General features: G+C 43.6%; 1 protein-coding gene across 1 annotated transcript in view; it reads right to left on the bottom strand.

The window, feature by feature from the left end:
- The window catches only part of SPEN (spen family transcriptional repressor), a 69,502-nt gene that overhangs the window by 18,440 nt on the left and 39,017 nt on the right, over positions 1–12,045 (bottom strand). Inside the window, 5 exon segments of the mRNA XM_082493588.1 lie at positions 259–372; positions 953–1,078; positions 3,810–3,961; positions 4,828–5,028; positions 6,238–6,398. Of these exon segments, the coding sequence (XP_082349714.1) occupies positions 259–372; positions 953–1,078; positions 3,810–3,961; positions 4,828–5,028; positions 6,238–6,398 (754 nt within the window).

Genomic DNA, 12,045 nt, shown 5'->3' with positions numbered 1-12,045 from the left:
GTTTCCAATACTCATTATCTCGGCTCATTCAAAATACTTTTTTTTAATTTTTTTTTTTCCCAAAACACCAGAAGCGACTGCTCTACGTATTGGATCAACAGGATGCAAAGCTACAGAGCCCTGTCGGCCAAATTACACCCCAGAGAGAATTTTTCTACCTGAGCTATAAAGCCCTGGACAGTCGGGGTTGAAAGGACAGGATGGGAAGAAAGGAAGACAGTAACAACTTCAAACCACACGCCAAAGCCTCCCACCTACCTTTACCACAGGCCCGTATCGGCAGAAATGTCGAGTTAAATACTGATCCGTAACGTTTGTAGAAAGACCATCTAACCACACGCAGTTTGTAGGCATGCTCTTCCCAAAACCCAGCTGAACACAAAAGGGCAAAACTTCCATCAGTACAATTCACAAGCGTCAAACTAACTGCACAGAGCACGCCTAATTAAAGAGTTATTTGAAGAAAGCGAGTCATTTGTACCGATTTTCTAAAATTAGCATCTCGCACAGGTGCAAGCAAGACAAAAATCAAATAGCAATTAATGAAAATAATTCTGTATGCTTAAACAAATGCAGTGTTTGACAACATTTGTTTCTTCTACAATTTGAATGCTTCTGAAAAGTGACAGGTTGACAGCTCTGGGGACTGACAGCCTCTGTTTATCATCAGTACCGGTACAGCTTCCCCGCACGGCCTCGCCAGGCACGGACCTTCACGGCCGGGGAACGTCTGTCTCCGAGTCTACTCAGTCCTGGGGCTCCTTGCCGAGACAGCCGACAAAAATGCTAATTAATCCCAATTATGGTGGTGGTTGAAAACATCACGCTCTAATCTGACCTATGCATTAAAAAACATCTTACTTCCATAATCTACGCTGCTGCAAAATATCCTACGCTGCTGCAAACGGAAGTAACAAGCAGAAGGATACAGTCCATGGGAGGATTTCTTTACCTTGAGCCGGTTATTTCCAAGATATTCCCCATCCATCTTCTTAATTGCTTTACACACACTTGCAATGTCGCAGTACTGCAGGAATGCATACTGAGGAACCCCGTTCACTTTCTTAATGTCGATATCCTGGGGAAAAAAAAGCAAACCAAAACAATCCGCAGTGAGCAACAGGCCAAAAAGGACATTCGACAGCATCAATTAGATCTAAGTGAACTTTTTTTGAGAGAGACACACATGGTACAGCAAGGACTCTTTAATTAGTATAAATCCTCTCTTAGAAGAAAAAACTTCACTGTTCCTCTGTATCTCACTCAATGGCAAAACCAAATCCTTGCTGCCGCAGGGAAAGCTCTTCATAATGCAGATTTAGAACTCAACCCCGCAGAAGTAAGCCTGACCTGATCAACAAACGGTCGCTTTAGTTCGTTAATATTATGTCATAAAGAGACAACTGAGAACCAAAGAAACACAGATTAATTTTGGCTCCCAAAGGCTCAAGAGAAAACAACCTGCTCCGATCCTCATTTCTGAGCCCGGAGGCAAGCAAGGTTTCTTTTCCAAATAAACATGATCCATCCTGTTCCTAGAAACAGAAAGTGAGGCTGGACTCGTCTCTTGAACCATCTTGGCACTGACAGGGCAAAGGCAAAAAAGATCCTCAACTTCTACCGCTGCTGGTATTTGATCTCAAGCCACCGCAGGCCCATTCAAAAGTCACGAGAACGCTACGAAAGCCTAATAAAGGCTGATTTTAATCGATTTAAAAAACCCAGCAAGCTTGGAGTTGACATTTGGTTAACATTCAAGCTCAGCGCTAGCACTGGCAAATGTACCGAAAGCCTCTGAACAAACTCATGATATTATGATTCATTCCGATCTGAAAATAGAAGGTGGAGCGTTTCGGTTTATTTGTTTAAATAGCACCAGCTTCCTTTGTGAGCTCCACGCCAACGCCAGCACACGAATTTAAGCACCATCGTCCCAACATCCAAGACAGACTAATTTCATGGTTAATAAATTTAGGGACAAGGCAGCAGTTTGATACGGTCTCACCCAAGAGCTCTTTATCTGGGAAAACAGAAGTAAACAGGGAGATTTACACAACTATTAGACTTCTATAGCCCTGGCCTAATGATTTAAGTGGAATACTAATAGAGGACTACGTTTCCAAGAGTCTGAAGTAGCACGATTGCAACCATGGCAAATTGTACTTGACCACTCACCCTGGGCAAGCAATTCCTTCTGACAGGCAAATAAAATATCATTACTTTGCTCATTATCCACCGGAAAGGTTATAAAGCTGGCCCCTTTTGCACCTGAGCTTGTAAGTTTTCGTGGAAATTGTGCAAGGCAGCACCGCTGCCGGATTCTGACCGATTAATAACGTTGACAGGACAGCACTATTTCACAGAAAAGCCAATTTAGAAGGCAGCGCGCTACTACTGATAAGCATCTTTATCAGGACAGCTCTGCTGGTATAACATTAGAAAAGGGTTTAAGCCGCAGACACTGCGTGAATTCATAAATCAGCGTTGTTGTCAAGGATTGAGCGGAGGCTGGATGCACAAGAGCTGCCAGACAACATAAAATGCAAATTTTGTATTTGTCCACATCATATATGGAAGCACGCCTCCCCTTCTTTTGGGGGGGGGGGGAGTACATACGGGGTTCCTGGTATGTGTGACTGATATCTCGACGGTTACAAAAATATTTCAGAGTGGAATGAATAAGGCACAACACGTTCATAAGCAGCCACAACTACCAGGAGAACACTGTACAGCAAGAATATAAAACAAACTATCAGCGCCAAAGCTTAGATTCAATTAATTAAACTGACCGTGGGGAGTTACTTTACTTTTCTGGAAAATTTCTCTTAAACGCAATATTGATACGACTTGATAGAAAGTGGCATGAGGAGAGGAGAGGGGGCTGACTGCTGCTTGGTCTCGTTCAGATATGCCTGCTCAGCTGAAAACCCAAATCCTAAGTATGTCATCCCTAATCCTTCTGCTCAGCGTCCCTTCCACCCTACTGCCAAGCCACAGACCACGATAGCTGAGTCTTTTTAGTCTGGAGAAGAGACTGAGGGGGCATCTTATCAACGCTCATAAATCCTTAACAGGAGGGTGCCGGGGGGATGGGAAAAAGTCTTTTTCCAGTGGTGCCCAGTGACAGGACAAGAGGGAATGGGCACAAACTTGACCATAGGCAGTTCCATCTAAACATGAGGAGGAACTTCTTTACTTTGAGGGCGGCAGAGCACTGGCAGAGGCTGCCCAGAGTGGGGGGGGGAGTCTCCCACTCTGGAGCCATTCCAAACCCGCCTGGACATGTCCTGTGCCACTGCTGGAGGTGCCCCTGCTCTGGCAGGGGGTGGCACTGGGGGAGCTCCAGAGGGCCCTTCCGACCCTCACCAGTCGGGGATGCTGTGATAGCTGATGGCCACTTCCACACGCAGCAACTAAACCCCTCGTTTCAGAACCCGACAGGGAACTGAGACTTCGCAGAGTGGTACCGACTCAACATGAAAATAACACCAGGCGTATTTACGTCCCAGCTACCTAGTTAGGCTTTTCCGCACACGCTCCGAGCTAGCAGAAGACACGTTTCTGGTAAATGCTCCTAGGACTGTTTCTGCTGCTATGTTATCCCCTCAATACACGTGTGCCAAAATTTCACTCAAAACGTAAGGAAAAGCTTCCAGGTACGTTCTAGTAAGATGAATGACTCAGATTATTATATAAAGACTGTATTATCTGTTATCAACACTATGATTTACCGCTGCTCGTAGCATTTTACAGGTCTGTAGAGAAAGAATGGGCAATGACGCCCGATATCATACAGAGAATTCACATACCACTATTCCACCAAAGCGCTGAAAGATATTGCGAAGGTCATGGTAGGTGGTTGTTTTCTCCAGGTTGCCGATGAAGAGAGTTCTTGTTGCTTTTGGGTGAAACTCGTCTATCCTTTCATCCAAAGGACGAAATTCATTCTCACTTTCTGTTTCTAGAAGCAAAAGAGAGCAAGAAATTTGTAATGCACAGAGGTGTTTTTCTCGTGGCTTCGGTTCACGTCGATTTGTTTGTTCAAGTCTACTTCCTGACGAGCAGATACGATCTGAACGAGAGTAACCGATGTCTCTGACAAAAATACACAGTACAACTACACTTGTGAATTGTGTTATTTACATGGCATTTGAAATCTCTGCATCACACCACTGGGCGAGCGTTGAGCATCCTCAGGTGAAAGGTAGCTGCACATGCCAACTGCTTCTCTAGAAATTTTTTCTTTTAATAAATATTAAAGCGTACCATGAATTCAAGTAAGGCTTCACTCTACTTGGGGGGAACAGCACATGCAATAAGTTTGTTTTCACAAATCCATTTTTAAACAAGAAACCGGAGTTCAGACTGACAACCACGTCCTCAAAGCTGCAGTTCTCACTGGTTGGTCATTCAGGCTATGCTGCCTTAGCCTCAAAAACGCAGCCATCGTTAGCCGTTTTAATTAAAAGCAGAAAAACCAAGCCTGTGAGGACTCAGCGCTGCGCTTACACCACCCACTGGCTTCTGCTCCGCTGAGACATGGAAGATGAGATTGTTTCTTCCAGCAGCCAGCAGATCCCACTGTTTGAGAGGATGGCAGGTTTCCTTCTCTGAGGTTTCAGACTGGAACTCTCTCCCTGTTTGACCTAAGAGCATCCACTCTTCTTGCTCTGGAATTTATTCTGGCCTATTTCCCAGTTGCTTGAAATTATGTTTCTGCAGAAAGGCACTCTGAACACTTCCTACTCCTGTGCTGCCTCTTCACAACAGCCCGTGAACTTGCCCAGAGCACTCACGTGTCCGGTTCAAGAAGGGCATGAACCTCACCTGGTCCGATCCACGCCGTGACTTCAATCTGCATGCCAAAGAAAAGTTTTCCTTTTGAGGCATTTAGTGCTTTTTCCTGGTCCTCCTGCTGTCGGAAGAACACCAGTCCATACCGTTCCTCAGAAGCCCCGTGAATCTGCACCGATGTCACCTTTCCGTATTTCTTGAATTCGTGGAAAAGTCCATCTTTAAGGCTTGTATCTAAACCAACAAATAAACATTAGTACTATAAAATTGTATTTTTTACCAATTTAATAGCACCATAAGACAAAGATATATGATCTTCTTTCTGAAATGTGACTTCAATCGGTTTAACCTGAATCTCAGTGCTCACAGCGCCTTTTTAACTTTGGGTGTTAATTTTGCCACTACCAAAAGCTGCTGGCTGATCTTTCTCTTTGCCTTGATTTTTAAACCCAAGAAACTACACACGCAAGGTTTTACACCGTTAAAGCTTGCAGCGTATGGTTATTACTTCTAAGAGACATCCAATTCAAGACAAAGAAGAAATAAACGGTGTTACTTCACTAATAATCCCACATGGACACTGCGTAGAGCAGTTTTCCAAAGCTGGGATGAGGCACCTGGAGCGGAGATCAAAGTTATACAGCATTCAGTTCACTCGATTCAGAAAGATAACTAGGCAGATTCAGCAGATATGGCAAAATCTGACTCACGACCACACAATCTGCCTGAGATCTGTGGGGTATTTCCCTTGGCGTTGTGTCACTTCAAGGAAGCGAACAGAAATGAAACCTACAGAAAGAATATTAACATTGTGAGGTGCTGCTCACAAAGTTAATATGTATTATTTTAATTCAGCCAGTGCCTTTGTATCTATGAATTACGTTACAAGTGGTTTACAAATGATCCCATGCTGTTTTTTTCTGTGGGGTCTCTCCCGCAATCAGCACAGGGAACAGAGAGCGATCGTGTGCACTCCTCAGCAAGTGGTTTCTTGCATTATTTACTGCGCAATATTCAACGCCATTACGAATACGCTCACGGCTGTTTTACAGCAACAGAAAACCCTGAAGTTTTCGTATTAAAAAAAAGAAACTGAAGCAGGGCGAGGATATACAGTCCAAGTTTTAAGTGAAAAGATTGGGATGTTTCAGGTTTTTCCCTGGGGAAATCCACATTACTGATCCAAAGCATCAGCTCCAGCAGCTGTAAGTGCTCAAGGACAGGGACTCGAGCTCGGGACCTGCAGGATTTCTCACCGACGGTCACTAACGAAGCAATTTGCCCACCGTCACACAAGAACCGAGGCAGAAACAGAGAGAATCCTGTCCTCCGAGGCAAGCAGGCAGCTGCCATGCCAAAGACCCAACAAAGATTATTTAACCAGTCCCTAACCTGCTGCTTATTCCTTTCCCCTCCCTATTTCACCTTCCCAAGTGAATTTACCTGTTGAGCGCACTGGAAGATTTTGAACCTTGATCCCAAAACTTTTCCGGGGTTCATCTTTCTCCAGAGACGGAAGCAGCTGGGACGCGGGCGCTGGGACGGCTGTCGACTGAACTGACCGTGCTGGGGACTCGTCACTCGAGCTGCTGCTGGAGTCACTGCTATCAACGGCATAAAGGGAATGACAGATGAGTGCACAGACATGCAAAGTGACCAGAGCACACAGGTATTTTACTTAAAAAGCAAAACGCCAGAGTGTTTGCTCCTCTACAGGCCCTCCCCTCTCCTCTGCCTGATGCAGAAAATCCAGTTTCCGTAACACAGCCCAGTTACACACAGGAATTTACAGTCATTCTACAAATATTCTCCTACAAAGCCCTCAGAGGAGACAGCCAGGGAAAGGGAATAGGGGTAGATAGATCCTCTTACGCTCCGTGACAATGGCGGAGATTTAATTAAGTGTAATACAATGTTGTATCAGCTTAGGAGCTGTGTGGGAAGACCGGAGAAATACAGAGAGGGTACACAGGTTTGCCAGAACCTAAAAATCCCTGCCAGTGCTCTCACATACAAAAAAGAAATATTATCGTGCTCTCAGGCGCCGCTGTCAATCCCAGAGTCAATCCCAGAGTTCTCCTTATTGCCTCTTGCACATCTTTAAAAAAAGATCCGTACTTCTGATGATGCAAAAATCTCATGGCAAGTTTTTTTGGTCAACTGCTCGAGAATAACCCGGGCAGACGCGTATGAAGCAGCAACGCTATCTGCAGGCTCAGCCTCAACGGCCAACGTCAGGGCATGAAGAATTCAGACCCGAGACCATCTTTTATAAACAATAATTGCGGCAGACCAGGATTTGCATATTAGATCATACAGGGAGTCAATCTAGTCCACCGACTCTTGACGGTGCAGATCGTTAGACGCTTCACAGCAGAGTAAGAAATACAGAGAATAACGTTATTAAAGCTTGCCCAGTGGGGACACGTCATCTTTTTCAGTGGCTGATTTCTTCCCTGAGGCACGAGGGCTTATAACATCGCTAAAAATAATTTTGTCTGACATAACCCTGGAGATTTTCATTCTCCATTACACGAGCAGCCTTCTAAAAAATTCTGCTGGAATTTTAACTCGGAGGCTGGAAGGGGGGAGATCTGCCACGTACAAAAATAACCCCATCAGTTTTAAATTTGTTGCTTTCAATTTAATTTTTATGTTCCACCATATCAGAAAAACGATATGCAAGTTTATCTTTTTCTTATCTTAAATTATTTCAGAGGCTTCTTTTATTCCCTTTTTACATTAAGCCATTTAACTTTTTGCTAGTCTTTTCCCATGGAAACCATTTCAGGCTTCTAATCATTTTCAAGATTTGATTTTGTGAGTTCTTGTACTACACTCCTTTTTTGGGGGTGTACAGTTTATATAACACCAGGGTAACAGCGAGAGAGTCCTTTTCCATAAAACATTCCAGAAAATTGGTTTTCTTTCTGAACCTCTTGGTGTAAGGAGAGCTGTGGCACATTGCTAAAAGCCCCTGGGCTCTGTTCCCCATTATATTTGGAGGCGCAGAAGAGAAGGCAGTATCTATCCCAAAATGCTTACAAACAATCAAAGGAGGATATAGAAACACACCAGACCAGACCAAAACAAAACCAAAAGGTCAAAAATGCAGAAGTAATAATAAACATGAGAAACTCTCCTCCCAGTCTCACCCTCTCATTACAACCCTCCCGTCCAGTTGACATCGAGCCGCTTCACACGTCGGTGCCTTTCCCACACACTCTCCTCCTACTCCTCCGTCCCCGGAGGAGGAAGTTCAGCGTCGCTTTGGGAGAGGAGAGAAAATAAAGCCGTGCCAGGAAAGGAGCGAAAACCTGAGCCCTTTCTCCTGCCCTCCTCTCCCACGGCGGGCTCTGCTGCACGCTCACCGAGGGGCAGCGCGCCCTGCGCCACCCAACCCGCTATTTCGTACAGAATAACATTTCCCCCACCAACCTACAGTCCCTCCTGTTTCTCAGCTCTGAATTTCCCACCGCTGACATGCCCCCTTCACAGCTTCATTTTTCTTCTCAATCCATAAATCACTTTTCTTTTTGCCTCGCCTGCATTCGCGCAGCCTGCTTTCACACCCTCTTAATTAATCAACTATTTAATTGCTAAAAGTGAAGCACACTGCAATTCACTCTTCATCTTTAGCCCCTTCCCTCTGCCTCCTACTTTTTTGCTAACTCTGGATCACCTCAAGTACTCATTAAATTGAAGTTCTTTACAGAATTTAGGGAAAAGGAGGACAAACCCAGCCCCACGCGGGAAGGCCGTCAGTAGTCTCAAGGGGTAACACCAGCAATCGCCTGCTACTATGAAATAAATTGGCAAAGAACAGAGAAACTTCTTCTAATACGCAAATACAGTCAGAGAATGTGTGTGGGGAGAATCCAAAAATAATTCCCAAGCTGAGAGCAGTACCGCGTGGTTTACCATTCCCCTGGGGAAGGCTAAAATAAGATTTTTAGGGCTGCAGCAACCCTCTGCCCCTCTACGCATTTCTACTTTCCCTTCTCACGTCCTGACGCTCGGCATTATGTTCAACTAGGTACTTCCTAAAGCATTTTAAATATTCTACTTTGCTAAGATTGCATCTTTTAAGCAAGAGGCAGCACTGAATTTCTATTTAAGCAGTGCTTTAAAATGGGAACAGGCTATTTTTAGTTGGGTTTGGTTTGTTTTGGTTTTTTATGAGGATGTTTAAAATATGGTACATACTGTTAAAATCACAGCATTCCACTGGGACAAAAAGATAATCTCCGGGTAACACCATAAGACCTCCAAGTGATGAAACAGCAGTCTGATAAATAGTGATCAATTGTGATAAATTTTGATGATAAATTCTACAATAAGAGTTTGAATTCCACGCAACTTTGGGAAACAAGGATCACGCTGCTGCTAATTTCCACTTCCCCAGGGAGTTTTTTCAGGGATATCTGTCCTTAAGCAAATCAAGACTTTCTGAGACATTACAGGAAAAAAAATTAATTATTTCCTGACTCTGTTTTTAGAAAGGAAAACAAAAATAAAATGGCAGCAAGAACAATTCCCCTTTCTTTAGGGAAAGCCTCTTCGCTTTCCAATTGAAGAAACGTGGATATAATAATTCAAAAGTAAGTCAAAGGTTTTATGTTCTGCCAATAGGAGAATGATGGAAGAGTTAATTATAGCTGCTGTGTCATCCAGTTACAGCACACAGCAGAATCAAAATAAAGCCTCTGACAGTGAATTACATGTAGTCTCACACAGAAAAACAGAACTCCTTTTCAACTACCCCAGCTTTAAAAACACACAAACCTAAAGCACGTAAGCTGCACAAGGCTACGTTCCCAGAATGTTACAATGAGAATATGGCTTCTCTTTTCCCTGTGAGTAATTCTGAAAAAAAACTGTCCTTTGCCAACTCGCAGAAAATAAGTTATTAAAAATTCTTCTAGCAAAATTATTTTTAGAAGAACAAGCTAGGGCAATTTTAATGTGGGAATATATAACAGATAGGTTAAAGCAACAGCTCTGATAACCTCCTCCTCGAAAGAATTTCGGTAATCAATAGGTCTTGGGGCAGGCCAAAAATGGCATAAAGAAAATGGCTTTGTAACTTCATTTTGCGCTTCCGCTAACAGTATTAAACCCGCGATGATTTCTTCCAGAAGCAGAGCGTGCTCTGGCACACAGCCTTTTCCCAACACGGGAAAACCTGCTCTTCAACATCCATGTAAACTCAGCGGAGCAGAATGCCAGCACGCAGAAAAACTAATCTCCTGAGCTGTCACAACACACGCGTTTCACAGAGAGGGAGCCTGTGCTGGGAATTTGCTTTTTTAAACATCTCAGGCTTACAGCTTCAGTTGCCTCTTCAGTGGTTCGCAGACTTTTTTTCTGCTGACGTATGCTCATTTATGAAGAACTGGAGCAATTAGCAGGAAGGATTTCAGATGCTCTTTTGTCCGGCCCAGAGAGCTTCTAAGATTGGTTTCACTTCAGCTTTTATCATGGCATCACAGAGATGTAAAATGGAGACTTTTGATTTTACTGTCGGCAAAATCAGATGGAAAACCTGAGCTATAGAGGGAGATCGTTCTTAGTTGAGTAGGGAGGTGGACATGAAATCCCTTTCTTACACGTGCACTCTACTACCAGCATGCTTTACGAGCCCTTTTAAAATATTACTCTCCCTTCCATAATTGCCTACAGAGTTTCACAAGTACATAGGATGCCTGTGTTCTTACTCCCAATATTTATCTATGTATCTTTTTCTATTAATCTAGATAAAAATCTATTAATAATCCAGTTCTGAAGTTTTATCCATATGGGCAGAGTCCCAAAGATTCAGCGTGTGAGAATCTAGCAACGGGCTTCAGATCACAACAATGAGCCCCAAACATCCCTGGTTTCGGAACGCTGCAGCTAATTTAGCACACAGAATTTTCCTTTTCTCACTTATAACTGCAAAGATGACATTTCAAATTCCGGTGCCCGCAGCCTACATAACCAGTCCTCATTTCCACCGAAATACCTCATTTTCAAGTAATTGCATTTTGCAGCTCTAGTAACTAACTACGAAGTTACGCTTCGTTTAAGTATGAAAAATGAAAGCACTTGAGCAAAGAATACAAAGTGAGCCGTTCTCTTTGTTCCCCAGCAAAAAGGAGATAAAAGCGAGACTCCAAACCAGTCGATGTAACAGGATACCCGCTGCTTTTCGTCAATGGCAGCCGCGCTGAATCAAGGGATCTCACAACCTGCCCTACCCTTTTGCAATTTTAAAATGTGGGACAATCGTCATTTCTGCGAATTGATTTGAGAACGGTGAGTCAGCTGCAAGGCTGGTGACTGCTCTCGTTACAGCAAGCAGGAAACACCGCGGCCTTCGTGGAAAAATAAAGCAGAAAAAAGCATTAACATGCACTGCGGGCGATACGCTGCCAAATTTCAGGTTTAAAAAACAACAACAACAACAAAACAACCCAAACAATCCAAAACCAACCTCCAATTGTCAGAGCAAGTTAAGAAACACACCACCTAAACCCATCTGAAACCCTTTCCAATTTTCAAAGGAACACATGACATATTTCAGCAGGGAAAAAAAAAGTAAAAATGAAGTTGTTGGGTAGGATTTTTTCAATAGCTGCCTTCAAAAAATGTGTAACCAGAACTGGTGAATGATCCAGGATTCTTTTTACAGAAATATGCAGAGCAATTACCTTTTTTCCTGCCAAAATTAACTGAAATCAGGAACTCCGCCTAGATCAGCTATGATTCAATACTCTGTCAAAATAATCTCAAAGTGAAGATTATCTCCTAGAAAGATCTATTCAGGACAATAACACAGGACAACCGCCCTCAGCACGAGTCCCAGCTGACGGCAGGTTATTCTCACGGCTGATGTCAGCAGCAGATTCCCAAGTCAGGTCAGGAAATCCAAAGTTAATGTACAGTCGGAGGCAACAGGAACCCTTTTTTCTCGTCCCTCCCTTTCCAGATCCGAGTGAAGTCACCGTAGATGATCTCTATGCAAAAAAACACCAGCTGCAGAAGTCCGCTAGCGACAGCACTGTGCGGTCAGCTCTATCCAGAAGACACAAATCCCTGTGATACTTTATATATCGGCAATAGGTTTCAGAGAGAAACCGTCAGTTAGAATTCTTGGACCCAAGAAAAAGCACCAGAAAATTGGTCAACGTATCCTGAATGCACCAACGTGTTTTTTTTGGGGGGGAAGAATTAAAAAAACTCTGCTTATTGCCAGCCAACATCCAGAAA

The sequence above is a fragment of the Vanellus vanellus genome (genome assembly GCF_965231255.1).
Source record: "Vanellus vanellus genome assembly, chromosome: 20".
Taxonomy (NCBI): domain Eukaryota; kingdom Metazoa; phylum Chordata; class Aves; order Charadriiformes; family Charadriidae; genus Vanellus; species Vanellus vanellus.
The sequence above is the reverse complement of the archived record's forward strand: the minus strand, read 5'-3'. Positions and strand labels throughout refer to the sequence as shown.